The sequence below is a fragment of the Lichenostomus cassidix genome, unplaced genomic scaffold, assembly GCF_008360975.1.
Source record: "Lichenostomus cassidix isolate B80296 unplaced genomic scaffold, HeHo_3.0 HiC_scaffold_38, whole genome shotgun sequence".
NCBI lineage: Eukaryota > Metazoa > Chordata > Aves > Passeriformes > Meliphagidae > Lichenostomus > Lichenostomus cassidix.
In genome coordinates, this window is record NW_028147440.1 from 2186240 (window position 1) to 2213856 (window position 27617).

Here is a 27617-nt window from a genome sequence, read left to right on the forward strand (position 1 = left end):
AATATCCCAGGTCTCAGGGTCTGGATAAGATAGTGACTTAGGGAGCTGCCTGACTGAAACAGGAGCTTGTCTCTCCCACCACAGTTTCTCCCTGTGCTCTGCTTCAGTCAGCAGTTTTAACGTGGCCATCCTCAATGTCATGTGTTTATCAGTTTGGATTCCCAGTTTTTCTCCTGTGTCCCTCTCAAAGGCTAATGATGACTTCAACAGCTCATTTTCTGATTTCAGTGTAGCGTAGGCTATGTGATAAATCCACTTTGGAGCACAGGAATTGTTCACTTCTTTCTGTGTGCAAGACAAACCAGCTCCTAAAACTGCACAAATGACACCTTTACCTTTTCCCTCTTTAGACTTTTGCTCAGCCTGACATTGTTCAGCTCACATAGGATATGGTTCTAACTCAGTCAGTGTCCCTATGGGGATGTCATGGTTTAACCCTGGCCAAATGCCAGGCAACTACGACATCTGCTTGCTCTGCTCTCCCCTGCCACAGCTGTGCAGAAGAGAGGAAAACACTCACACAGACACATTGGACTCCTGAGTCGAGATAAGGTACCAGTGGGAGGACACACTGAGAAAGGAAATAACAGACTGAAAACTTAAAGTTGCAAAGTAATTTATTAACCTAACAGAGTCGGAGGATAAATGAGGAGTAAAAATAAGCTCTTAAGACGCCATTTATTCACTCATCCCCCTCCCTCTTAATACACTGTTTCTCAGCTAACCCCTCTCCCTCCTTCCAACCAGCTGCTCGGGGGGTGGGGAAGGGTATGGGTTTTTTCTTGGTCCATTCATCACCACAATTCTTCTGCAACAATCACTGTTTCTCCACTCAACCCCCTCCCTTCTTCCAACCAACAGCATGGGCAGGGGACAGGGTAAGGGGTTTTTTCATTGGTCAGTCCATCAGGGAGAGGAGTCCTCTACTTTGCCATGGGGTCCCTCCCATGAGAGACAGTCCTCTGGGAACTTCTTCTGTGTGGATACAATCTCACGAGCAACATCTTGCCCAAATTTCTGCTGCAACGTGAGTCCTCTTGTCCATAGGGTGCAGACTCCTGAGCTGAAGCCAAGCTGCTTCCATGCCAGGAGCAAGGCCTTTCTCTCCTTTGCAAGGCCTTTCCAGCTTTAACTCTTTATATGAGACTCCCACTGGATTCCCACAGCTTCCTCCAGGAATCTACCTGCTCCTCTGGCATGGGCACCTCCCCACGGGCTGTGGTTGGATTTCTGCACCCCTGTGGACTCCATGGGCTGCAGGGGGACCTCCTGCTCCCCCCATGCTCTTCACCACAGCTAGCAGAGCGTGTTCAGCTCCGGCGCCTGGAGCACCTCTTCCCCCACCTTCTTCACTCACCTTGGTGTCTCCATGTTGTTTTCCCTCACATTCTCACCTCCTTCTCCAGCTAAAAAGAAGTGCGTGACTACTTTGTTTTGATTTCTTCTTAAATATGTTTTCACAGAGGCGTAATTAACATCTCTAATTGGCCCAGAGTTGGCAAGCCGTATGTCCATCATCTTCAGAGCCATCAGAGATTGGCTTTGCTGGACATGGTCAAAAACTTCCAGAATATTCACATAGAACACACAGGAGCCATCGCTGTGTCCTTCCCCACTCATTAGCACAAACTGGGCTAAGTAAAAGCAACTCATGAACACAGGGGTACGTTTTCTCCCAACCCTTCAACCACCTCTTCAGACCTACCACAACACCTTTTTAAGGGTTTAAATTTCTCTTAGATGCTAAAGGTACTTTGCTGATGTTCTGGGCTAAGCAAACCAGCACACGGGGAAAGGTATGTTCAGCCCATTGATCAGTGCCAGAAGACACAATGGAGTCTTGTCAAACTTCTCCCCATTCTTAAATTGATTTTTTTAAACTTTCTTTACATTTAGGTGGAGACTGAATGGCTCCAGTAGTAAACAACTTAGCTGAATGGCTCCAGTAGTAAACAACAATCTCACTCAGTATTGCAGTGAGATTATAATGAACCAAGTTCATCTGAGAAAAGCAGTTTCACCTCAGTTGCTGGTTCAGCACAAGACATCTTCTCCTCTCTCCCTTGGCTGAGAGCTGCTCTGAGGTTTATCAGCTACAAGGCACCATTGAGTTCCACTCCCTGCAGGGATCACAGTAGAGCCTGGCCACAGTGTCTCCATTCAGCTCCACCCTCCATTTCATCCTCCTCAGCCCTCTGTGCTTCAGGTTACAGACTGTGTGTGTGTGGAGTCACTGGGGAATAGGTTTGGGGCATGCTGAGCACAGTCCTTCCAGGGAGTAGCAGCTGCATCTCACCCTATGATCTCCATGCTGTTAGAACTTGTGTTGCAATGTGAATATCCCACTTTTATCAGAATTACCCCCAGTTATGTTCATGCAGTTGGAGCCCTCTGTTTGGATTCCCCCAGCAAGCCTTGACAAGACCACTTACTGTCTTCTTCTTTTCCAACAGTGCTCTGTGACTTTCAGTTCTACAAAGGTAAGCACAGGGGAAATGAGGGGTTGAGTACTCAGAGCCTGAGTGCAGCTCTGGAAAACATACCCAAGCCCATCAGAGAGCTGTTTGGAGAAGAACACACTGAGGGAAGGGTGGTTTGATGACTTTTTTCACTGCCATGTGCTGCCCAAAGCCCTGCCTGTGCTTGTCAGGAGCCCTGTCAGCAGTGGAGAGCAAGCACAGCTGGCTTGCACTGGTCACTGCAGCCCCAGCTCCCACTCCTGCTTTGGCCGCTTGGGGCTGTCAGGAAGTGTCTGGAGCTGATCCTGGTCCATGGGAAGAGCAGCTCCTTCTCATTCAATCTGATCTGAGCCAGAGGCCCTCATTTTATGCCATTGCACCTTGCTTGAGTCCTGCCAGGGGTTCATCCCATTTCCTAATAAGCATGGAAAGTTGAGGCAAGAAATATTCTCTTATCCTTGTTGCAGTGCAGATCACTCTTCCACTCTAATCCATGTGCAAGCAATATCCTACACTGGTGCTGTCTTGTTATGAAGGAGAATCTGCTTAAAGCTTGAAAATCTCCTTCAGACTTTGTCAAGGAGTTCATCCTGACACACAAACCTAATTCCAGCTGCTGCCAACCCCTGGGCCTTTTCCTCAGGCCACCTGGCAGCAATGCAGAGATGGAGGGAGAGGGGGTTGAGCCCCACAGCCTCCTCCTTGCAGCTGCCTGCTGCAGTCCCAGCAGCACTGGAGGAGTGCCTGGCATTTGGTGCCTGCAGGCTGCCACTCCCTCTGGCAGCAGCCCAAGGAAGGGACATGGCAGGAGGGGAGGGAGAAGGAAGGGAGGGAGGGAAGGACAAATGAGAGGGGGCTGAGGGCACAGAAGGGAAAGGCTCAGAAAAGCAGAGCTTGTGTTTTCTGTTCCTCATGGCCTGATTTGACCATTGCAGAGTTTCTCACCCTGGACGCTCAAACAGCTCATCCCAGATTGGAAATCTCTGCTAATGGGAAGATTGTGAAAGATACTGGTGTCATCAGAGATGTGCCCAACAATGAGAAGAGATTTGATACTGAACTGATTGTGTTGGCAAAGGAAAGATACACATTTTGGAAACACTATTGGGAAGTAATTGTTGGGCTAAGAAAGAGCTGGGCCTTGGGTGTTGCCTGGAAATCTGTGACTCGTAAAGGTCCCTTAACTTTCTCCCCTGAGAATGGCTTCTGGGTCATAGGGTTGACAAATGGGGTAGACTTTTGGGCCTACACAAATCCTTGGACCCGCCTGAATGTGACTGAGGGGTTGCAGATGATTGGGATCCTCCTGGACATCCCAGACAAGCAAGTGACTTTTTATGGTTTCCCTGGTGGAAAAGCTCTGTACACGTTTAACATTGCTGATGGCAGCATCCTGAAAAGGAAATTCATTCCCCTTTTCTCCACAGGCCCTGCTACTGCAGAGCCTGACTCTAATGGCCTTGCAGTAATGTAGTTTTCTGGTGATGATGATTAGTTTTCTCTGCATTTCTAAGGTCAATAATGTACAGGCAGTGATCAAATCCCATTGTAATCAGGCTGCTTCCTAATTTGTGTCTCCTGAACAAAGCAAATGAAGAAGATGAAAGATCTGTCATATTGACCAGCTCTGAGTATCTTACATTATGTATCATAATGACAAATATTTTGAGGGAACTTTTGTGTGCTTAAGAAAAATAAATACTATGCTAAATAGTATTATAAAATAATATTATAAAAATATTATAAAATAACTTCATGCTTGTATGAAATAAAGCTCTTCTTTTGGATTGTGAGTTTTTCTGAGAAAATATCTTCTTCCGAACAGTCTAAGTTGTCATTTTGAGTGAAGAGCCTCCTTCATGTGTTGAGACACATTGCTGAGATCTCCCCAAGCCTTCTCCTCTCAGGGCTGAACAGTCCCCGCTCTCTCAGCCTTTCCTCCTGGCAGAAATGTTCCAATCCCTTAATCATCTGGGTGGGTCTTCCCTGGACTCTCTTTAGTTGAACATGAGTCAGCAGTGCCCTGTCAGCCAGAAGGGCCAACTGTGTCTTGGGGGGCATCAGGCCCAGAATTGCCAGCTGGTGAGGGAGGGGATTGTTCTGCTCTGCTCTGCATTGGGGTGATCTCACCTGGAGTGCTGGGGACAGTTTTGGACACCACAAGATAAAAAAAACATTAAGCTGTTAGAGAGCAGATCTCATTGCCATCTTCAACACCCTCCCGAGGGGCAGCACAGGGACAGGTACCGAGCTCTTCACACTTGTGACCAGTGACATGACAGGACTCGAGGGAATGGCTGAAGCTGAGTCAGGGGAGGCTTAGGTTGGATATCGGGAAAGGGGTTTTTTCCCAGAGGGTGGTCAGGCACTGTAACAAGCTCCCCAGGGAAGAGGTCACACCCCAAGCCTGTGTGTTCAAGAAGTATTTGGGAAATGCTCTCAGGCACATGCTGGGATTGCTGGAGTGTTCTGCTCAGGGTCAGGAGCTGGACTTGATGATCATGATGGGTCCCCTCCAACTCAGGATATTCTATGAATCTGTGACTCTGTAGCATGTCCATGTCTCTTCTGTACCAGGGAGCTGAGAACAGGAGGTGTGGCCTCTCCAGTGCTGAGGAGAGTGGAAGGATCACCTCCCTCAAACCTCTTTGTGGCAAGTGCAACTTTCTCACCTATGTGTAACTTGGGGTCCACCAGGACTGTGATGTCTCCTATTGTCAATCTGCTTTGCTGGGTGTCCCCCAACCTGTTCTGGTGCCTGGCATTGTCCCTGTCTAGTGACAGGAATTTTAAGTTTTCCCTGTTGAGCTTCAAGATGTTCCTGTCAACCCTCTGGATGCAGCAGAACCATCCCTGATAATCGTATATCAGCCACCCCTCCCTGTTGTCAACAGCAACCCAGGTCAGCCCTGTGCCCCCGTCCACATTTGCACTGCTCAGTCTTTGCTGGGTGAGCATCTTCCAACCCATGCAGCTCCATCCTGAATCTCCTTTGTCTCCTGGCTTGACACATGCCCAAACCCATTTTGGTTGGATTTGTGGTTCCAGGTGAGCCTGTAAAGAGGGCTTTAAACTGGGAATGATGGGGGAAGGAGATACAGACTCGCCATCCTGTGAGGGAGTGACAGACACGGCTGATGAGAAAAGACCACGGGCTGATGGGACACAAATGAAACACAAGCAAATGAGGCTCCAACAGGTTCACCTCCAGCACTGGCATTTTCACCAGGAAGTGTTGACAGTGCTCCATTGTGGAGAAATCCCCAAGGCCTTTCTGAGCAGTCTGTGTGCTGAGGGGATTCTGGGAAGGTCTGTCCACTAAGGCAGCTCCTGTGGGGAGTAAGGAGGATGTGGCAGAGACCTGGATGTTGTGTTTTTTAAGGGCACACATGGACTCCATGATGGTAAGGCGGAGACATTTATTGTGCAGTGATAATTCCTTATATACCACAACACAAACAGGAAATGACTCTACACTACAAAGTGCTCCAATTAACTATTGTGTTTCACAACATTACCTTTTATGGCAACAAGGAAACAATACCTATTAAGGTAACAAAGTGTTCCTCACTTCTGACAGGTCCAGCAATTCACAGGCTCACAATGCACTCTTTCCACTTGCCCTGTAAACAGGATGTTTTTTACTAATCCCAGGGCTTCTTCTGGACCTGAGAGAGAAGGTCACTTTAGCTTTCAAGGCTTGATGCTCTGCTACCTGTGTCCTGTAATTCCACACCTAGGTGCAGTTTCAGGGCTGGGATCTTGTTAGGATCAGGGAGATGTTGTGCAATGGCTCCTGTGACTGCAGTGTTGCAATGGTGCCATATGGATTTTTAGGAAGGACCACCTGGGAAGATAAAGAGGGGATTTTGCCAGTATGTGAGAGATGAGCTGGAGTCCATGGAGCTCCTTTGGGGATGGGTGAGGAGTCTAGGGAGAGCTCCTGGGTGAAAGAGAGCAGAGCTCCAGGTGACATTAGAGTGGCAGTCTGCTCCAGGCCTTCTGAGCAGGGAGAAAAAGGCAATGAGGCCTCTACAGACTGACAGGAGCAGCTTCACATTCATAGGGCCTGGTCCTTGTGGGGGATTTCAACAGCTCCAGTATCTGCTGCAGGGACAACATGGCAGGATATCTCCTTGTTCCAGGACTGGGAGAGTCAGACAAGTCTGGACTGTGAAAGTCACGGAGACCAAGAACATCCCTGTGCATGACATTTGCAATGCCATGTGCTCCATCCTTTCCCTACAGGAGCCACCAGGAGCTGTCAGCCAGGACCAAGGAGATGTATCCACAGCTTCTGCAGCTTCCATTCCCCTGCATTCACCCCTCCTGCCTGTTTGCACTTCATCTTTCACTTCATTGAATTGGCAGTCAAATAGGAAATGACTTTTTTTCTTGAGGTCCCAAGTGCTTTGGAATTGTTCTTTCACCTACTGTGACCTGTGGGACTCATATAAAATGCTGATCAAGGGGGACCCAAATCCTTTCCATTTCAGATTGCCTTGGATGCCTTTGTATCCAACTGTGATGGTTTTGCTAACTGCAGAACATCAGCAAGGTGTCTTTAACATCTAAGAGAAACTTATACCCTTCAAAAGCTGTTGTAGTAGGCCTGAAGTGTCCGAGGGGTGGGGAGTGGCACAAAGATGGCTCCTGTGTGTTCTGTGTGAATATTCAGGAAGTTTTTCACCATGTCCAGCAGAGCCAATCTCTGATGGCTCTGAAAGTGATGGACATACTGCTGGCCAAGTCTGGGCCAATTAGAGATGTCAGTTACACCTCTGTGAAAACATATTTAAGAAATCAAAACAAAGTAGTCATGCACTTCTTTTTAGCTAGAGGAGGAGGAGGAGATGAGAATACGTGAGGGAAAACAACATGGACACACCAAGGTCAGTGGAGAAGGTGGGGGAGGAGGTGCTCCAGGCACCAGAGCTGTGGTGAAGACCATGGGGGGGGGAGCAGGTGGTCCCCCTGCAGTCCATGGAGTCCACAGGAGAACAGAGATCTACCCACAGCCCGTGGGAGGTCTCACGCAAGAGGAGCAGGTAGATGCCTGGAGGAAGCTGTGTAATCCAGTGGGAGTCTCATATAAAGAGTTAAAGCTGCAAAGGCCTTGCAAGATGGAGAAAGGCCTTGCTCCTGGGATGGAAGCAGCCTGGCCTCAGCTTGGGAGTCTGCATCCTATGGGAAAAAAAACTCGTGTTGCAGCAGAATTCGGGGGAGATGCTGCTCGTGAGATTGGACCCATGCCAAAGAAGGTCGCAGAGGACTGTCTCCTGTGGGAGGCACCCCATGGCTAAGTAGAGGACTCCTCTACCTGATGGACTGAGCAGAGAACAAAACTCCTTTACCCTGCTTTTATCCTGCCCCCTGTCCATAATGTTGGTTGGAAGGAGGGAGGGGAGTGAGTGGAAAAACAGTGTTTTAAGAGGGAGGGGGGTCACTGAATAAATGGTATCTTAAGAGCTTATTTTTACTTCTCATTTATCCTCCGAGTCTGTTTAGGTTAATAAATCACTTTTAAACTTTAAGTTTTCAGCCTGTATTTGCCTTTTTTCAGTGCGTTCTCCCACCAGTGCTTTATCTCAACTCATTAATCCAGTGTGTGTGCATGTTTAACAGTTTTTCTTTCTTCCCTCTCCTGCATGTCTGCAGCAGGAGAGAGCAGAAAGAGCAGATGTCTGCAGATGCCTGGCATTTAGCCAGGTTCAAACCTCCACAGTGGGAGGAACAGAGCTGGACTGGGCTGTCCCCAGGCTGGTGGGAGTGTTTGAGGTTGCCCACCCCATGTGGTGTGGGGGTGCCTGGGGGGCCCCTGCATGGCCTGTGGGGCTGCTGGAACCCCCCAGCCATGGGTGCTGTTGCCACAGGTTCTGGGTGTCTCTGGTGTGCGCTGTGTCACAGCCACTCCTCTTGCTGTCCTTCCGTGTCACGGAGGGGCTGGATGAGATTGGCACAGCACCGCCCTGGAAACTGAAGAAAATTGGTGAATGTCATTTCCACTTGCGGAAAGGGAGAGCAAGTTTGATATTTTGACAGAGCCTTATATGGACCGGTAGCAGGTGAGAGCCCCAGCACTGGCAGCTCAGCTGCCATGGCAGGCATAGACACTGATCTTGCTTTTATCTGAACCTTTGCTTTCCAGTGCCACCAGACTGGAGATCTTCTGGTGCAGCATGATGGAGAACCTGCAACCAGAAGCATCCATCGACCACCTCGCAGCCACCATCAGCCCTGGATCCCCCTGCACCTCCTGTCACGCCTGCATCCCAGCCCAGGTGCCATCAGCCAGTGCTGGATCCTGCCAGATCCTGTCACCCAGCTCTGTACCCTCCAAGGCCGAACAGCCCTCTCTGGGCTCCCAGGCACTCCAAATGGCCCAAAATCCTCATCCCACAGCAGCCTTGCTCTTCTGTGCTGTCAGGAACGGTGCCCACCAGCTTCAGTGGTAGAATGATGACCCACGCAGTTTGGTAGAGCACCATTGTGAATTGGGTCCCCTTCTTTTTGTTGAATGGTGTCCCCTGCAGGGGGACACCCCTTAGTCCTGGGGACACCCTGACCATGATCACCTGGGGATGCCCAATGGTTGTCACCCTGCACTCACCAGTTTTCCCACGGTCACTGGCACACAGGTCTGTGGGGAGAGGAGAGTGGCTCTTGGGGGTTGGCGCCTTTGTCACCCCTGTCCCCCACAGGTGCCCCCACAGGCTCAGCTGAGGGCTGGGCACCACAGGCCAGGTGGGACAGCCAGGTGCTCCCAGGGAGGGGCCCGTGCACCCAGGTATCCACCTGCCCACAGAGCCTCCTGTGCCCCCCAGCCTACAGCCCACGTGAGCTTATTCCAAAGTATCTCCCACTCTGACACCCCTCCCAGCCCAGCCAGGGCTCCCTGCCACCTGCAGCCGTGGATGAAGGGGAGCAGAGGCACACAGAGCTGGGGACAGGGCCACTGCCATCCAGGGACATCAGCCAGCCCAACCCCAGCTCTGCATGTCTGCTGAGCAACTGGGCACCTGCAAGCCATGCATGTTCCCAGCCTCCTGGGCTCCACAAGCAGCCCTAGAGGTCCCTGTCCCTCTGAAGCTCCCCAGCCCCTGCAGGTCCCCAAACATAGCAGCAACTGTCCTGTTGGTTCTCTGGGGCTGCTTATTTCAGTGAGCTGCAGGGTGACATCTCCTGCCACCTTGAACAGCAGGCACAAAGCTTGAAGCCTCAACCAGGGCTCAGTCTAGGGCACTTTCCGTTTATTCACAGTGCTCTGCGGGGACATAGGGATGGCAGGGACAGAGGGGACAGGGGACATCAGGGACAATGAAGTCCTGACAGCAGGATGGGAAGGGCCACCCAGGACATGGCTGCACTGCACTGTCAGCACCAGTCTCATGTGTTTTGCCACCTCCAGGTGGCAAAAGTTGGGAGCCACATTCCTAAAACCTGTGATGATGATCCTCCTTTGACAGTGGCTATGATACACAGCTCACCAGAGATACCCAGAACCTGTGGCAACAGCAACAAAGCCTGGGGGGTTCCAGAAGTCCCCCAGGTCACAGGCCATGCAGGGACCCCTAGGCACCCCCAATCACAGGGGTTGAGCAATGTCAGACACCCCCACCAGTCTGGGGGCAGCCCAGCACAGCCCTATTCCTCCCACCTACTTGCAGGTGGGAAACATGAGGAGACAAAAGGATGGGAAATATAAGAGGGAAAAAGGGTGACAAACGTGAGAGGAAAAGTGAAAATGGCAAGACCAATGACATGAGCTCAGGGGTGCTTTGTTCAGGATCCTGCTGGGATGCAGCAGCTCGAGCTGTTTCTCTCTTACTGCACCATGAGTAAATGGCTTTGAGGAAGGAGACAGCTCAGACTCTGCTATGGGAAAGCTGGGGACAAAGTGGTGAGGAAATCCCCTCTGACTGTGTGAGTGGGGGGTGTGGGGACTCTAGCGGGGACCCATCGGGTCACTGGAGCCACTGCTGTCAAGTGGCTCCGGTTGCAGCAGTTCAGATCTCTGGCCTTGTCAGTTTTCCCAGAGAAACTCAGCAATGGTCCCACTAAGAATCATTTCCTTAACACTGCCATGGCCACACCAAGTCCATTGCTTTGGGTGGTTTCCCCTCTTTGCCCAGTCCCCTCGGAGCTCCATCCTGCCCCAGTTATCACCTCCTGTTCTGCCTTTCTTTCCCACCGCACTGGAAATGTCCCTGTGCAGCTGTGTTTGCCTGGAAGTGCAGCTGCTCTCCCTGCACAGTTCTCAGGTGGTGTCAGCACGCAGGGACAGCTCAGGTCCCTGGGACAAGGGTCCCCACGCCATGCAGCTCCATCAGGGATGAACTTGGCATTGGGGGCCCCTGGGGTGCTTTGGGGGTCTCAGGTGGGAGGGGCTGCAGTGGTTCCTGGTGAGGGGATTGTGGTCTCCTGGTGGGATGTGGAGAGACTCCATTGAATTTGGGGGTCGCAGGGCTGATTGAGGGGTTCCAGAAGGTGGTTGAATGGCCCTGAGGGCATTTGGGGGGTTCAAGGTGGTGTTTGGGGAGGATTGGGGGTTCAGGGCAGTGTTTGTGGGACACCAGAGTACAATTGGCGGTGTCAGGAAGAGTCAGGGGAGCCCAAGGGGGAAGTTCAGGAAGGGTTTGGAAGGGCAATCTTGGGGGTTTTGAGGGAGTTTGGGGTGTCCTAGGAGGGTTTGGTGGGGATGGGTTGGGGGCTGCCAGAGGAGCTTTGGAGAATCCCAGATGAGGGCTTGGGGAGTGCCAGAGGAGATTTTGGTTGCTGCTGGCAGGGTTTTGGTAGTCTCAGACCCTCCCAAGTCAGTTGACTCCCCAGTTTGAGATTTCCTAAATATAACCTCCTTCAAATTGTAACCAAGTCATGTAACTAAGTCATGTGACAACCTCATAAATTTGACCCCATGACTGAGACCCCCAGCTCATGTAACCTTCCAAAATCTGAACGCCATACCCACAAATTCCCCAAGCTGTGGCCCTGAAATCTGAGCCTCTCCAAGTTGTAACCCTCAAAATCTGACTCCCCTAAGTCATGTGACTCCCTCAAAAATGAAGCCCCCATCATGTGACCCTCAAAGCTACTCCCTGAGGCTTGTATGACTCCCCCCCCATGGCGCCCCCATGTCATGTCATCCCCCAAATCCAAGCCCCCCATTCTCAGCTCACCCAACTCGTGTGACCCCTCCCCCCATTCAGAGCCCCCTAAGTCTTGTGACCTCCACATCTGGCCCCCATTCCCATCACCTTCCAAATTGCATCACCCCGCCATTCTGAGCCCTATCAAGCTGTGTGGCCCCCCAAATCTCACTCTCCCCATTCCCACGACTACCTGAAATCTGACCTCCCCCCAAATCGTGCGGCCTCCCCACATTCCCACCCCCTCACATTCCCCACCACAATTCCCCCACTGCCTCCCAAATCCCCCCCAAACACCCCACCCCGTCCCCTGCCTAAAAAACACTCGCAGTGCCAAGGGGATAATAAGAAGGCCATGGTACACCATAGAAAAGGGAGAGAATCTCCCAGTCCTCACCCCAAAGATCCCCTTGGTGAGCCCCCCAATTCTGCCACCAATTTCCTCCTGGGGACTCCCAGCTCCCCCAGTCTGCCCCCAACGTTCCCTCAGTGTGTCCCAGGCCCCCCAGTCTGCCCCCAGACCCTCCTAGGGGGTGTCCTCCTCCTCCTCCATGGCAAAGCAACGGCTTGTGGGGCAGCACAGGGTGATGACGGGCACCCACAAACCATAAAACCACCATAAACCCCTCTTTTTGCCTCAAATATCCCCCAATTCCAGCAGCACCAGGGGAGCTTCTTCTTCTCTCCCTCCTCCATGAGACTGAGGGGCACCCCAGAACCCAACCCCCCCCCCAGAACCCCCCAACCTCCCTTTTCTGCCCTTCTCCCTCCTTTTTCCCCAGAATCCATGTTTTCCCTTTCTCCCAGTTTTTGGCCTCAAGAAATCCCTTTTGCACCCCAAATCCTGCTCCCAAGCCGCCAGACTCCCTCCCTGCACCCACATTTCCCCTTCTCACACCAAAATCCCCCATTCAGCCTCCAAATCCCTCCCAATACTCCCAAATCCCCTCAATGCCCCCTCCTGTCTACCGAACCCCCCCAAATCCTGGTGGTTCTGCCCCAAATCACCCCACAACCCCCTTCTCCCCACCCCGACCTCCCCCTCAGAACCCCTCTCCACCCCCTCATGTTTCCCGCCATTTTTACCCTCACGTTTCCTGATATTTTTCCTCTTATGCTTCCCACTCTTTTGTCCCCTCATTTCCCATTTTCCACCTTGCATTTTCCACCTTTTTTCCCCTCATGTTTCTCACCCTGATCCCCTCACATTTGCCACCATTTTGTCTCCTCCTCTTTCCTGCCCTTTTGTGTCCTCATGTTTCCCGCCCACAAGTCTCACTTTTCCTCTCAAGTCTTCCACTCATGCTGGGTGTCTCCGTGTCCCTCCACCTCGCTGCCATCACAGAACTTGGTCCGCTTTGTTATTCATAAGGCTTTCCAGCTCAGGGCTCTGCTTTGTTTCATTGCTGGTTTTAGTAAATTGTTCTGAACTCAACCCGCGAAAAGAAGAACTTTTTGCCTGCAGTTCTCCTCTCCATCCCGCTGCAGGGGGAATGGGAGGGGGGGGTTGAGAGAAGGGAGCAGCGCGTGCTTTGGAGTGTTTGAGTGGGAGCACCAAACTGGGGTGTCACAAAGGGCCCCCTGAGACTCGCCACCTGCCCCTAGCAACGGCTCACAGGCTATGTTGACGTGGAACCAACCCGCAGTGTCCGGCAGGACAGCGACGGAACAGGACGGGAGCGCGCAGCTGGCAAGAAGCCGCCGAGCATAGCTCACGTCTTGCGTTGCAGTACTGAGGTTTTCTCTATATCGTAGGATGGAGAAGAGACCCCCAAGCCACCCCAGGGTGGGCTGGGAGGAGGACGATGCAGCTCCTCAGGAGAGCAGCTCTGCAGCAGAGCCCCCCGAGGTGCCCACGCTGCAGGCAGTACAGCCCTGTGAGTGAGGGGCACTGTGGGACTGGGCAGGGCTGAGCCCCCAGCGCGCCCTGCGTGACGCCGGGATCAGGTTTCCCCGGCACACGTGCAGCAGGGATCCCAGGGGCGGGAATGATGCCGGAAATGCGGGGCTGCTCAGGGCCGGGCAGCAGCCCCGGGACGGCCTCTGCCGAGGAGGGGGAGCACAGAGGAGCCCCAGCTCCTGCTCCGGGGCGTGGGCAGCGAGGCTCAGTGGCTGGCAGGAGGCGGCGATGCTGGGGGATACTGGACGTGTCGTTCCTCTCTGCCAGCGCGCTCCTCAGCCCGGGGCACTGGGCATTTCCCCGCCACGCGAGCTTCAGCAGGGCATCTCCTCTGCTGGACACCCTCCAGCCGGGAGCCGCACGGGAACGGCGTGCCAGGGGAGCAGGCACGGCGTGGGCAGAGGGCAGATCTCCTTGCTCTGCTCTCTCCTGTTGGTGCACCCTCTGCAGCTGTCCCTTCTCTCCTCCTCTGTTAGATGTCATATATGCAGAGGAAGCCATGGACTTCATCCAAACCTTTGTCAGGAGCCCTGACCAGGTACCCACCAGGCCTATTGGACCGCAGCTGTGCCCAGCCAGGGGTGCCTGCTCTACAGAGCAGCTGCTCCTGCAGGGCACTGCACATCAGGGCTCTGTTCCCACTGGCTGGGTGTCCTCACATCACGCTGCCCTGTTATCTCTGTTGCCCAGCTCCAGGACGAGGACCTGAAGCTGAAGTTCCTTGACAGCATCTGCACCCTGTGCAGAACTGCCAGGGACTGTGGTATCCCGCAGGACGTGGATTTTTTCTGCCAAATGTGCGAGCTGGGAGAGAAGGTCAAGGTGAGGGGGCAGCCAGCGCTCTGGGGAAGGGGGCAAGGACCGCCAGCACGCTGTGAGGGCTGTGCTTGGGCAGGGCAGGGCTCTGTTGGCACTGGGTGCTGGCAGCTGCCAGGTTCCAGCCTTGCTGTGCTGTGCAGGTGCTGCTGAGATTGGAGCCAAGGGAAGAGATTTGCACGGAGGTGCGGATGCTCGCCATGCTCGCCCTCGCCGAAATGAGGTACTGGCCCATTGCACCCACAGACCCCTGCCCAGCGCTCTGTGCCCATGTGCTCATTCCTCCTGGGAGTCCTGCCCCAGTGCTGCAGGAGACCTTGAGGCACTGCTCCCAGCACCAGTGCCCAGCTGGGCTTCTCTCTCTTTGCAGCACCCTGGGGATGCTGCTGGTGAAGAACAGAAAAGTCTTAAAAGCCTGCTTTGAGAGCGTCTTTTTTCTTCCTCCAAGCCAGGAAATGCCAAGCCTGGAAGCTTCCCTCTATTCTCAGGTGGGTGCTGGGTGAACTGGAGGAGCCTCCAGTCCCTCTGGGCTGCTCCTGGCCTCCCCATGCTGCTTAAGGGCCAAAGATCCAAGGCAGGCCCTGGCCTCAGCTTTGCTGAACTGTGCTCCTCCCTTTATCCCCTTGCCGGGCTCCAGCCACATCCATCAATGCTGGCTGCTCTGCCCCCAGCAGACGGCCTGCTTCTGGGTCTGTGACCATGTACTGAGAGTTCACATCAGTAAGTTCTGGACATGGGAGGGACAGCAGAATCACACATTGCTCTCTGTCATCTTTGCAGACCCTGCATGCCATGGACACCATGCTGGAGGTGATGGTGCTCAGCTCTCCTGCCTCCAAAACTGCCGATATGCTGGAGGACATCTTGGAGGTCTGGCCTGTGCATAGAGTCTGTGCAGGGGGTCACAGGACCGTTCCTCACTCTGGAGGGGAAGGACCCTGGGGTCGTGTCCAATCCCCTCCTGGCTCCTGCCCAATGAACCCTGTCCTGGCCAGAGCCAGGACACCCTGCCAGTGCTGTGCAGGCAGAGCGCTCGGCGGGGAGGGTGCTCAGCTGACCTGGGGAAGCAGGGGCTGGCCCCAGTTGCTGCTGGAGCACTGTGGAGCAGAGGGCGGCTTCTGCCTTCCTTGCTGCCCACCAGCGTGGCGTGGGGCCTTTGTGCCAGGCCTGCCAGGGAGCCCAGGGGCAGGAGCACCCCTGCAGGCTTTGCTTGATGGCAGAGGAAGCCTGGAGGGACAGTGCAGGTGTATCTCAGGAGCATGACCATGCCGCTGCTGCTGGAGTGAGTGTCTGCTTCTGGGCCTCACCTGTGACTTCTCTCTTCCCAGGTTCTGCTGAAATACTGGTTTTCTGACTCAGTGACTGTGCAGGAGAGGGTCATGGGCAGGGTTAAGCTTCTGAGCGATTTGCTGGCTGAATTTTCAACGGTGGAAGTAAGGACTGGCCCCCTGCAGCCAGGCCCTGTCCCCAGGCCTGTACCCTAGCACAGCCAGAGCACTGAGATGCCTGCAAGGCCCCAGCTGCCCACCCTCAATCCTTCTGCTCTTCTTCCTACCTCCCCCAGGCTGATGAAAATGAGGACAGAGGTGCTGCCAGCATACAGATCCAGATCCCAGTCCTGGGGAAGCTGCTGGGACATCTCTTTTTCAAACTGTTCAGGGCAGAAGAAACCAGTTTTATGACGATGGATGTACTCTGCTCCCTCTTCACATTTCTCTCTGAGCAGAAATGTAAGAGAAGCTGTGGTGGGCTGCATTCCCTGTGCATGGCCAAATACCCCGATACACCTGTTTGTCTTCTCAGGCCTTGTGATGGCTCCTTCTTGTGCTTCGTGTAGGTTCTACCATGTCCCCAGCACTGCTGTCACCTCCACTTCTGCCCCACACTCTCTCTGCCAGGGTGTTGATGGTCCTGTGTAGCTGAGCTGCTCCTCCAAGCTGGACTCAGCCCCACTTGGCACCTTTCCCATGTCCCCTGGAGATCTCGTTACCTGCCCTGCCCCATTCCAGCCCTGCTAGCCCTTCCCCCTCACCAGTACTGCAGCCACTCTGTAACTTGGGGCTGCATGCAGAGCTCCAGGGACTCGGAGCTTCCCGGGCCAGCAGCGCTGGGCACAGACACTGGAGCCAGATCCCCCTGTGCACCAGTACCCACCACCTCCTCCCGTGACCGACTGCTCCCCAGCCATTTCTGGATCCCAGCGCTTGTCTGGGTTGTGTTGGCTGCTGACAGTGGCTGCATCTCACTGAGGCATCTGTGTTTCCCCTCTTTAGGTGCCACACTGCCAGAGGTTCATGCCCAGCTCCCAGCATACTGGGAAGCCGAGATCACCTCCTTCCTGAATACACCCAGAACTGCGAGAATTCAGGTAATGAGCCACACCTTGCTGAGACTCTCATCCGTGGCATCATCAGGGGATTTGTGTGTGCAAAGGGGAGCAGACTCAGCAGGGTCTCCCTGGCAAGAGGGTTCTTGCTATCCCTGAGTAGGGAACACTGTGGTGTCCCAGCAGCAGCAGCAGCAGCAGCTCTGCTGGCCACCAGCCAGCCCTGGGTTTGAGTAGGGCACACATCCCATGCCCAAGAGCCCAGTACTCCTCCTTGCCCCAGGGCCCTGCTCTTCCTCTCCTGCACAGGGACTGTGGGCACTGCTGCCAGCTTTCCTGCAGCCACTGCCGCCAGCACTGCCCAGCACCTCTGGCCAGGGCACTTGGTGGCACTGGCCTTTGTTCCCTTCCTTCCTGCCACAGGCCTTCGGGAAATTCCTCAGGCCTGCTGAGAGGACAGGCGTCGTCCTTGCAGCCATTGAGATCTTGGGATGCTCCAGCATCCTGGACAAGGAAGCGCCAATGGACTTTCTGGATGTGGCCATGAAATTCCCTGAGGTGTGGCTGAGAGATGTAAGTGGCCTGTGGCTGGATTGCCCTGCCCTTGAGCTCTGTCAGATTCCTGCCTCCTTCCCTCCCAAAGCCAGATGTGAGGGGCTCCTGAAGCCACCTTGAGGCAGCAGAGTGGCTGTTAGGATCCCACTTCTGATACCCAAAGACTGCTAGGGTCTGGTCATTAAAAGATTCCTTGGCCAAAATTAAGGTGCAAACAACACCTTAGGCCAATGTCAGAAGTATGGATTTTATTTATCAATAAATGAGAGGCAGAGAGAGGTGGGGGACAGAGAAGTGACACACACACAGATTACACAGGAAAATTGTCACCACCGCATGGTCCTTGTGGCGTCCCACTTACTCTTCTGATCTTCTCGGTGGTGGGGATCCCCAAGTGTTCTCGAGGTACCACTTTTATCTGGTCAGGTCCCGCGTATCCACAAGGCGTCTGTGCTGTTGGCACAACTTGGGTTGGCCTGTGTGTAAGCAGTTGCTTTGTTTTCCTGCAGTTTTCCACAGTGGGAATTTTTGTGCAGACAGGTTACCCAGATCTGTCTCGCCTGGCCTGGCATCCTGCTGTTATTGCTGTCTTTCTTTTCTCACAGTCTGCCCAGTGGCATTTTTTCTGGTGCGCTAATTGCCGGCCTCCAGTCAGGCCAGGCATGAATGCCTTCTTGTTTGCCATGTGTGTGCCTGCTGTGGTGGCTTATCTTAGGTGAAGTTCCTTCTTTGACAGTGCTTTGAGACAAGTTAACTGCACTCTTTAAGTCTTACAGAGGGGTAGGAAGCCCAGGACATGGCTGCACTGCAGTGGCAGTACCAGCCTCGCCTGTGTTCCCTCCAGGTGCCAAAAGTCGTGAGACACATCTTTGCATACTATGATGAAAAAACCACAACCAACCCTCAGCGCTTTTCCACACTGCTTGTCCTGATGGCAAATAAGTGGCCTAGGAAGGTCATCCTGACAGCTCTGGAGGTCGCCCCAATATTCAGGTACTGGCCCTGACAGCCTGGAGGGCTTGTTCCCTGTGGAGAGAGGGAGTCAAGACTCTTAGTTTGCCAGAGTCAAGGAAAACTGCAGCACCCTTCAAGGGAGCAGGGACCTCCATCCCACCATGCTTCCCAGCCCAGGCCCACAGCAGCCAAAGCTGGCCAGGGCAGCCGAGAGGCATCACGCTGATCCCAGCCCCACAGGGAACACCCTGTCTGCCATGTCCACCTGCCCGGGCAAGGTCCCTGTGCCCCCGAAGTCCTGCAGGGCTGGCCCAGGCTGGGCTGTGGTGGTTGAGGCAGCCCTGCTGACAGCGCTCTGCCTTGCAGTGACAAAGTCTATCTGTGGAAGGCAATGTTCTCTGTGCGCCAGACTCTGGAGAAGATTTTGAAGGAACTGTACATCCAGCTCCAGGACCGGCATATGAGGACCTTCTTCACTCATCAGCAGAAGTCCTGCTTTGCTGTCTTGGCTGTGAGTCAGCAGGAAAAGCCCATGTTGCCCTTGCCCTCAGCTGCAAGTGGGAAGCGGAGCTGTGTCAGGGGAGCCCTGCCAGCTCTGCCCGGGCTCTTTGCTGCTTTCTTCCAGATGCTGGCCTCTGATGATGTGAAAGAGGAGGCAATGGGTCCATGGTACAAAGACCTGAATTCTCTGAGGTATTCAAGCATGGAAATGGTCTCTCTGCTGCTTAGGGCACTCGTGACGCTGTCAGAGAGAGCCAAGACGGTAAGCAGGCTGCTGTAGGGGCAGACATGTGGCACCTGGACTCTGTGGCACCTGAGACCTCAGGGAAGTGGTGTCTTTCCCTGGGCTGGGAGTCAGGTGCTGAGGTGACTGCTCCAAATGCCCTGCTTGCCATGGTGTTGTCTGCTGGTTGCCTGAGGAGCTGAGCAGGCACCGGAGTTCTCACAGAATGGAAACTGTCTTTCATACACAGGCAATAAAAATGAAAGGCCTTCTCCGAGAGTTTTTGAAAATCCGGTGGGAATGGTCTTGGGACAATGCAATGATGATCATGGACATCTTCCAAAATGTGATGGGGCACATGGAGAAGAGAGAGGCCAGCTCCATGGCTGTGAAGGCGGTGCAGAGGCTCTGGCACCTCTTTGACGCAGTAAGGCTGATATGGGAGCCTGAGCTCTGCAGAGGGGCCATAGGCAGTGATAGCTGCCCTGCAGCCCAGCTCTGTGAGCAGCACTCAGAGCAGGCCCTGCTGCCCTGGGCTCTCCTGGCATGGCTTCCAGACCTTGAAGCCCAGCGCTGCTTCTGCCTGCTCTGGGCTGTGGCCCTGGAGCATCTCCCTTCACCTCAGCCGCCTCGGCTCAGCCCCTCCTTGCAGTGGGTGGGGAGCCCCTGTGTGCAAAGCTCACCTTTCCTCCTTGCTACCAGAAGGAAGACTGTGTACGGGAGCGCTCCATCCGCCTCTTCGGAGACATGGTGGGCAAAACAGTGAGGAAGGACAAGCAGGTCATGAAGAGGAATGCTTGGAAGTCCCTGGTGTGCCTCCTCCTTCACATGAGTGACCAGGACCCCAGTGTGGCCCAGGTACCGATGCCCAGGCTGAGCACTGACCCAGAGAGGGGTGTCTGACACCCCATGGGGGCTGAGGGCATCGGGGCGAGGGCTGTTGGCAGTGGACAGTGCTCCCCTGGTGCAGTCCCTGGGAACCAGCGACAGCAGGGCTGGGTGAGCTGCCATGACCATGTCCAACACCTGCCCTGCCTGCTCCAGCTGGGGTCGGCAGGAGCCCAGCACCACTGAGGCCTGGACATGTGTGGTCCCAAAGGCTTCTCAGCTGTCCCCACAGGTGTCCCCACAGGACTTTGCACCCCAATCTCTGGTGCCCAAGGCTGTCCCCAAGAGACCCCTTGACGCTTTGGCGAGGCCATGTCCCAGCCATGTCCTAAGGGCATGGTCACCCCAGGACCAAAGCCCAGGTCTCCTTCCGCAAGCCCTGGTGCCACCTCCCAGCTTCTGTCCCACAGGCATCCAGGGAAGCTGTCTGGGCTATAGCAGAGCTCTTCAAATGGAAAGAGCTCAAGCACCTGGTTCAGACAAAGGAGACATGGAGGATTGGCGAGTGCTTGGTGAGTACAAGCCTGAGGCTGGGCAGGGGCTGGCCACCACACCATGGTGTGCCATGGCTGTGAGCTCTGCAGCTGAGCCTCATCTGTGCTACTGTGGCATGGAGTCCCCAGCCTGGAGCTGCACCGTTGCTCCTGTTTCAAGAACAGGAGCCTCCTCCAGGCCCATGAGCCCTCCATGCCCCCAGCATGAGGCAGGGCTCTGAGCCACGGTGGCGCTGGCAGGAGGGGCTGCTCTGGCCCACTGGGGGCCTCTGAGAAATGCCCACACCCTTGTGCTCTCTGCAGCTTGCCAGGGACAGCCGCAGGGCTGAACAGTTTGTGTGTAACAGCCAGCCCTACCTGTGGAGCCCTCAGGCCCCTATACGAGAGGCGGCTCTCAGGTTAATTGGTGAGTCCCAGCCCCAAGGGTCCCTCTTTGGGCACCCTGACCCTGTTCCCCCAAGCCCTTGGGGCTGCCACAGGCAGGGCCTTGACCTTCCCGTGTGCCCCTGCTCATGCAGGTGGCTTTGGTGGCCACCTTGCTCAGTGCCACCCCTAGGATGCTGAGGGGTGAGGCAGGGCCGGGGGCCACACTGCTGGGAGCACACTGGGGAGCAGGGCCTGACGGAGCTCTGTTCCCAGGGCTGGCTGCACGGCACCTGACAGAGCGGAGTGAGGAAACCCTGGCTGAGGTCCTCTTTGGTGAGTGGGGAGCCAGGGCCTGGGGAAGCCAAGGGCTCTCTGCACACACAGCGGCTCATCTGGACTCTGTTTCTGCCCTAGACCTTAACATGCTGCAAGTGAAAGACAAGGATCCTGCCATGCATTGTCTGGCAGCTCAGACCAGCTTGATCCTGAAGTGTCTAAGGAGGCAGCGAAGGACCAGATTCTCCCACCGCTTGCTGTGCTGCTGGTGGCGCTGAGCAGAGACCTTCACATAAGGCTTGTCAGGGACACAAACACAAACACCTGCTGAATCATGAGGTGTGGAAAGGATGCCCTGGCTTTCTGAGGTCCTTCTCAAAGCGCAATGCAGCATTTCCGTGACTGCTGACTCCGTCATCGTGCTGACCGGTAGGGACCCATTCCCCCCAGCCCCTTAGCGTGGCGTGACTTGGTCTAGAATAACTTTGGGGTCATGGCCAGTCCCCTCCTGCCAAATGGCTCAGCTGACCACCCTCAGCCCTTCTGCTCTTCTTCCTACCTCCCCCAGACTGATGAAAATGAGGACAGAGGTGCTGCCAGCATACAGATCCAGATCCCAGTCCTGGGGAAGCTGCTGGGACATCTCTTTTTCAAACTGTTCAGGGCAGAAGAAACCAGTTTTATGACAATGGATGTACTCTGCTCCCTCTTCACATTTCTCTCTGAGCAGAAATGTAAGAGAAGCTGTGGTGGGCTGCATTCCCTGTGCATGGCCAAATACCCCGATACACCTGTTTGTCTTCTCAGGCCTTGTGATGGCTCCTTCTTGTGCTTCGCGTAGGTTCTACCATGTCCCCAGCACTGCTGTCACCTCCACTTCTGCCCCACACTCTCTCTACCAGGCTGTTGATGGTCCTGTGTAGCTGAGCTGCTCCTCCAAGCTGGACTCAGCCCCACTTGGCACCTTCCCCATGTCCCCTGGAGATCTCGTTACCTGCCCTGCCCCATTCCAGCCCTGCTAGCCCTTCCCCCTCACCAGTACTGCAACCACTCTGTAACTTGGGGCTGCATGCAGAGCTCCAGGGACTCGGAGCTTCCCAGGCCAGCAGCGCTTGGCACAGACACTGGAGCCAGATCCCCCTGTGCACCAGTACCCACCACCTCCTCCCATGACCGACTGCTCCCCAGCCATTTCTGGATCCCAGCGCTTGTCTGGGTTGTGTTGGCTGCTGACAGTGGCTGCATCTCACTGAGGCATCTGTGTTTCCCCTCTTTAGGTGCCACACTGCCAGAGGTTCATGCCCAGCTCCCAGCATACTGGGAAGCCGAGATCACCTCCTTCCTGAATACACCCAGAACTGCGAGAATTCAGGTAATGAGCCACACCTTGCTGAGACTCTCATCCGTGGCATCATCAGGGGATTTGTGTGTGCAAAGGGGAGCAGACTCAGCAGGGTCTCCCTGGCAAGAGGGTTCTTGCTATCCCTGAGTAGGGAACACTGTGGTGTCCCAGCAGCAGCAGCAGCAGCAGCTCTGCTGGCCACCAGCCAGCCCTGGGTTTGAGTAGGGCACACATCCCATGCCCAAGAGCCCAGCACTCCTCCTTGCCCCAGGGCCCTGCTCTTCCTCTCCTGCACAGGGACTGTGGGCACTGCTGCCAGCTTTCCTGCAGCCACTGCCGCCAGCACTGCCCAGCACCTCTGGCCAGGGCACTTGGTGGCACTGGCCTTTGTTCCCTTCCTTCCTGCCACAGGCCTTCGGGAAATTCCTCAGGCCTGCTGAGAGGACAGGCGTCGTCCTTGCAGCCATTGAGATCTTGGGATGCTCCAGCGTCCTGGACAAGGAAGCGCCAATGGACTTTCTGGATGTGGCCATGAAATTCCCTGAGGTGTGGCTGAGAGATGTAAGTGGCCTGTGGCTGGATTGCCCTGCCCTTGAGCTCTGTCAGATTCCTGCCTCCTTCCCTCCCAAAGCCAGATGTGAGGGGCTCCTGAAGCCACCTTGAGGCAGCAGAGTGGCTGTTAGGATCCCACTTCTGATACCCAAAGACTGCTAGGGTCTGGTCATTAAAAGATTCCTTGGCCAAAATTAAGGTGCAAACAACACCTTAGGCCAATGTCAGAAGTATGGATTTTATTTATCAATAAATGAGAGGCAGAGAGAGGTGGGGGACAGAGAAGTGACACACACACAGATTACACAGGAAAATTGTCACCACCGCATGGTCCTTGTGGCGTCCCACTTACTCTTCTGATCTTCTCGGTGGTGGGGATCCCCAAGTGTTCTCGAGGTACCACTTTTATCTGGTCAGGTCCCGCGTATCCACAAGGCGTCTGTGCTGTTGGCACAACTTGGGTTGGCCTGTGTGTAAGCAGTTGCTTTGTTTTCCTGCAGTTTTCCACAGTGGGAATTTTTGTGCAGACAGGTTACCCAGATCTGTCTCGCCTGGCCTGGCATCCTGCTGTTATTGCTGTCTTTCTTTTCTCACAGTCTGCCCAGTGGCATTTTTTCTGGTGCGCTAATTGCCGGCCTCCAGTCAGGCCAGGCATGAATGCCTTCTTGTTTGCCATGTGTGTGCCTGGTGTGGTGGCTTATCTTAGGTGAAGTTCCTTCTTTGACAGTGCTTTGAGACAAGTTAACTGCACTCTTTAAGTCTTACAGAGGGGTAGGAAGCCCAGGACATGGCTGCACTGCAGTGGCAGTACCAGCCTCGCCTGTGTTCCCTCCAGGTGCCAAAAGTCGTGAGACACATCTTTGCATACTATGATGAAAAAACCACAACCAACCCTCAGCGCTTTTCCACACTGCTTGTCCTGATGGCAAATAAATGGCCTAGGAAGGTCGTCCTGACAGCTCTGGAGGTCGCCCCAATATTCAGGTACTGGCCCTGACAGCCTGGAGGGCTTGTTCCCTGTGGAGAGAGGGAGTCAAGACTCTTAGTTTGCCAGAGTCAAGGAAAACTGCAGCACCCTTCAAGGGAGCAGGGACCTCCATCCCACCATGCTTCCCAGCCCAGGCCCACAGCAGCCAAAGCTGGCCAGGGCAGCCGAGAGGCATCACGCTGATCCCAGCCCCACGGGGAACACCCTGTCTGCCATGTCCACCTGCCCGGGCAAGGTCCCTGTGCCCCCGAAGTCCTGCAGGGCTGGCCCAGGCTGGGCTGTGGTGGTTGAGGCAGCCCTGCTGACAGCGCTCTGCCTTGCAGTGACAAAGTCTATCTGTGGAAGGCAATGTTCTCTGTGCGCCAGACTCTGGAGAAGATTTTGAAGGAACTGTACATCCAGCTCCAGGACCGGCATATGAGGACCTTCTTCACTCATCAGCAGAAGTCCTGCTTTGCTGTCTTGGCTGTGAGTCAGCAGGAAAAGCCCATGTTGCCCTTGCCCTCAGCTGCAAGTGGGAAGCGGAGCTGTGTCAGGGGAGCCCTGCCAGCTCTGCCCGGGCTCTTTGCTGCTTTCTTCCAGATGCTGGCCTCTGATGATGTGAAAGAGGAGGCAATGGGTCCATGGTACAAAGACCTGAATTCTCTGAGGTATTCAAGCATGGAAATGGTCTCTCTGCTGCTTAGGGCACTCGTGACGCTGTCAGAGAGAGCCAAGACGGTAAGCAGGCTGCTGTAGGGGCAGACATGTGGCACCTGGACTCTGTGGCACCTGAGACCTCAGGGAAGTGGTGTCTTTCCCTGGGCTGGGAGTCAGGTGCTGAGGTGACTGCTCCAAATGCCCTGCTTGCCATGGTGTTGTCTGCTGGTTGCCTGAGGAGCTGAGCAGGCACCGGAGTTCTCACAGAATGGAAACTGTCTTTCATACACAGGCAATAAAAATGAAAGGCCTTCTCCGAGAGTTTTTGAAAATCCGGTGGGAATGGTCTTGGGACAATGCAATGATGATCATGGACATCTTCCAAAATGTGATGGGGCACATGGAGAAGAGAGAGGCCAGCTCCATGGCTGTGAAGGCGGTGCAGAGGCTCTGGCACCTCTTTGACGCAGTAAGGCTGATATGGGAGCCTGAGCTCTGCAGAGGGGCCATAGGCAATGATAGCTGCCCTACAGCCCAGCCCTGTGAGCAGCACTCAGAGCAGGCCCTGCTGCCCTGGGCTCTCCTGGCATGGCTTCCAGACCTTGAAGCCCAGCGCTGCTTCTGCCTGCTCTGGGCTGTGGCCCTGGAGCATCCCCCCTCACCTCAGCCGCCTCAGCTCAGCCCCTCCTTGCAGTGGGTGGGGAGCCCCTGTGTGCAAAGCTCACCTTTCCTCCTTGCTACCAGAAGGAAGACTGTGTACGGGAGCGCTCCATCCGCCTCTTCGGAGACATGATGGGCAAAACAGTGGCGAAGGACAAGCAGGCCATGAAGAGGAATGCATGGAAGTCCCTGGTGTGCCTCCTCCTTCACATGAGTGACCAGGACCCCAGTGTGGCCCAGGTACCGATGCCCAGGCTGAGCACTGACCCAGAGAGGGGTGTCTGACACCCCATGGGGGCTGAGGGCATCGGGGCGAGGGCTGTTGGCAGTGGACAGTGCTCCCCTGGTGCAGTCCCTGGGAACCAGCGACAGCAGGGCTGGATGAGCTGCCATGACCATGTCCAACACCTGCCCTGCCTGCTCCAGCTGGGGTCGGCAGGAGCCCAGCACCACTGAGGCCTGGACATGTGTGTTCCCAAAGGCTTCTCAGCTGTCCCCACAGGTGTCCCCACAGGGCTTTGCACCTCAATCTCTGGTGCCCAGGGCTGTCCCCAAGAGACCCCTTGACGCTTTGGCGAGGCCATGTCCCAGCCATGTCCTAAGGGCATGGTCACCCCAGGACCAAAGCCCAGGTCTCCTTCCGCAAGCCCTGGTGCCACCTCCCAGCTTCTGTCCCACAGGCATCCAGGGAAGCTGTCTGGGCTATAGCAGAGCTCTTCAAATGGAAAGAGCTCAAGCACCTGGTTCAGACAAAGGAGACATGGAGGATTGGCGAGTGCTTGGTGAGTACAAGCCCGAGGCTGGGCAGGGGCTGGCCACCACACCATGGTGTGCCATGGCTGTGAGCTCTGCAGCTGAGTCTCCTCTGTGCTGCTGTGGCACAGAGTCCCCAGCCTGGAGCTGCACCGTTGCTCCTGTCTCAAGAACAGGAGCCTCCTCCAGGCCCATGAGCCCTCCATGCCCCCAGCATGAGGCAGGGCTCTGAGCCACGGTGGCGCTGGCAGGAGGGGCTGCTCTGGCCCACTGGGGGCCTCTGAGAAATGCCCACACCCTTGTGCTCTCTGCAGCTTGCCAGGGACAGCCGCAGGGCTGAACAGTTTGTGTGTAACAGCCAGCCCTACCTGTGGAGCCCTCAGGCCCCTATACGAGAGGCGGCTCTCAGGTTAATTGGTGAGTCCCAGCCCCAAGGGTCCCTCTTTGGGCACCCTGACCCTGTTCCCCCAAGCCCTTGGGGCTGCCACAGGCAGGGCCCTGACCTCCCCGTGTGCCCCTGCTCATGCAGGTGGCTTTGGTGGCCACCTTGCCCAGTGCCACCCCTAGGATGCTGAGGGGTGAGGCAGGGCCGGGGGCCACACTGCTGGGAGCACACTGGGGAGCAGGGCCTGACGGAGCTCTGTTCCCAGGGCTGGCTGCACGGCACCTGACAGAGCGGAGTGAGGAAACCCTGGCTGAGGTCCTCTTTGGTGAGTGGGGAGCCAGGGCCTGGGGAAGCCAAGGGCTCTCTGCACACACAGCGGCTCATCTGGACTCTGTTTCTGCCCTAGACCTTAACATGCTGCAAGTGAAAGACAAGGATCCTGCCATGCATTGTCTGGCAGCTCAGACCAGCTTGATCCTGAAGTGTCTAAGGAGGCAGCGAAGGACCAGATTCTCCCACCGCTTGCTGTGCTGCTGGTGGCGCTGAGCAGAGACCTTCACATAAGGCTTGTCAGGGACACAAACTCAAACACCTGCTGAATCATGAGGTGTGGAAAGGATGCCGTGGCTTTCTGAGGTCCTTCTCAAAGCGCAATGCAGCATTTCCATGACTGCTGACTCCGTCATCGTGCTGACCGGTAGGGACTCATTCCCCCCAGCCCCTTAGCGTGGCGTGAGTTGGTCTAGAATAACCTTGGGGCCATGGCCAGTCCCCTCCTGCCAAATGGCTCAGCTGACCACCCTCAGCCCTTCTGCTCTTCTGCCTGCCTCCCCCAGGCTGCTCAAAATGAGGACAGACGTGCTGTCTGTGGAGAGGTGCAGACTGCAGTCCTTGGGAAGCTGCCGGGACATCTATTCAAGTCATTCAAGACAGAAAAGGCTGCTTTAGGGCTCTGGATGGTCTCTGAACCCACTTCAAGTTCATCTGTCAGCAGAAACGTAAGGGAAGCTGTGGTGGGCTGCACCCCCCTCCATGGCCACATGCCCCTGATGCATCTGCTTGTCTTGCTGGGCCTTGCGATGGCCCCTTCTGTGCAGACATGGGCGCTCATCTGGGCTCTGCTTCTGTCACAGAATTTGAAATATTGTGGGCCAGAGAGAAGGATCCAGGGTGCTCAGACCTGCCTGTCTAAAATCCTCGGAGAGGAGTTGGTGTGGCTGGAGCCAACCCCAGCCACAGATGTTTGCGAACCAACTATCGTTCTAGAAAGTTAATTGCCCCATATATATATAATTTATATTGGTAAAAAATATATATGAATTATATATATTATAAATATAGAATATATAAAATTAAGAGTAATATATATAATTATATATAATCTCATATATAAA

The 27617-nt window shown here is 54.9% G+C and overlaps 3 protein-coding genes across 10 annotated transcripts in view; 2 read left to right on the plus strand and 1 right to left on the minus strand.

Moving 5' to 3' along the window:
- Positions 1–4252, plus strand: part of LOC146422989 (butyrophilin-like protein 9) — a 36272-nt gene extending 32020 nt beyond the window's left edge. For all 4 annotated transcript variants that reach the window (XM_085045581.1, XM_085045580.1, XM_085045583.1 and 1 more), the window contains 2 exons: positions 2454–2480; positions 3395–4252. In XM_085045581.1, the coding sequence (XP_084901707.1) occupies positions 2454–2480; positions 3395–3933 (566 nt within the window). In that variant the 3' untranslated portion in view covers positions 3934–4252. The remainder of the gene's footprint in view (positions 1–2453; positions 2481–3394) is intronic.
- The window catches only part of LOC146422988 (putative selection and upkeep of intraepithelial T-cells protein 1 homolog), a 166504-nt gene that overhangs the window by 56609 nt on the left and 82278 nt on the right, over positions 1–27617 (minus strand). The gene's annotated exons all lie outside the window — the stretch shown is intronic.
- On the plus strand, positions 12604–27478 carry LOC146422990 (uncharacterized). Of its 2 annotated transcripts, none has more exons than XM_085045330.1 (21): positions 12604–13482; positions 13982–14043; positions 14196–14327; positions 14465–14544; positions 14692–14809; positions 15102–15191; positions 15650–15754; positions 15886–16051; positions 16595–16689; positions 17071–17220; positions 18047–18195; positions 18523–18667; positions 18782–18919; positions 19131–19307; positions 19583–19738; positions 20179–20280; positions 20566–20668; positions 20902–20961; positions 21043–21333; positions 27060–27221; positions 27357–27478. In XM_085045330.1, exons 1-19 carry the CDS (start codon positions 13362–13364, stop codon positions 21180–21182), a joined length of 2289 nt encoding a protein of 762 aa, XP_084901456.1. In that variant the 5' UTR covers positions 12604–13361; the 3' UTR covers positions 21183–21333; positions 27060–27221; positions 27357–27478. The 2 variants fall into 2 exon arrangements, with proteins under 2 accessions (XP_084901456.1, XP_084901457.1); XM_085045331.1 differs by lacking the exons at positions 27060–27221; positions 27357–27478 and adding exons at positions 21473–21638; positions 22182–22276.

Bases quoted from the DNA above. Each gene is read 5' to 3' on its own strand.
- LOC146422990 (XM_085045330.1), top strand. From the start codon at position 13,362: ATGGAGAAGAGACCCCCAAGCCACCCCAGGGTGGGCTGGGAGGAGGAC. The intron at 18,196-18,522 runs GTACTGGCCCTG...TCTGCCTTGCAG, and splicing joins GAGGTCGCCCCAATATTCAG to TGACAAAGTCTATCTGTGGA. The intron at 19,308-19,582 runs GTAAGGCTGATA...CCTTGCTACCAG, and splicing joins TCTGGCACCTCTTTGACGCA to AAGGAAGACTGTGTACGGGA.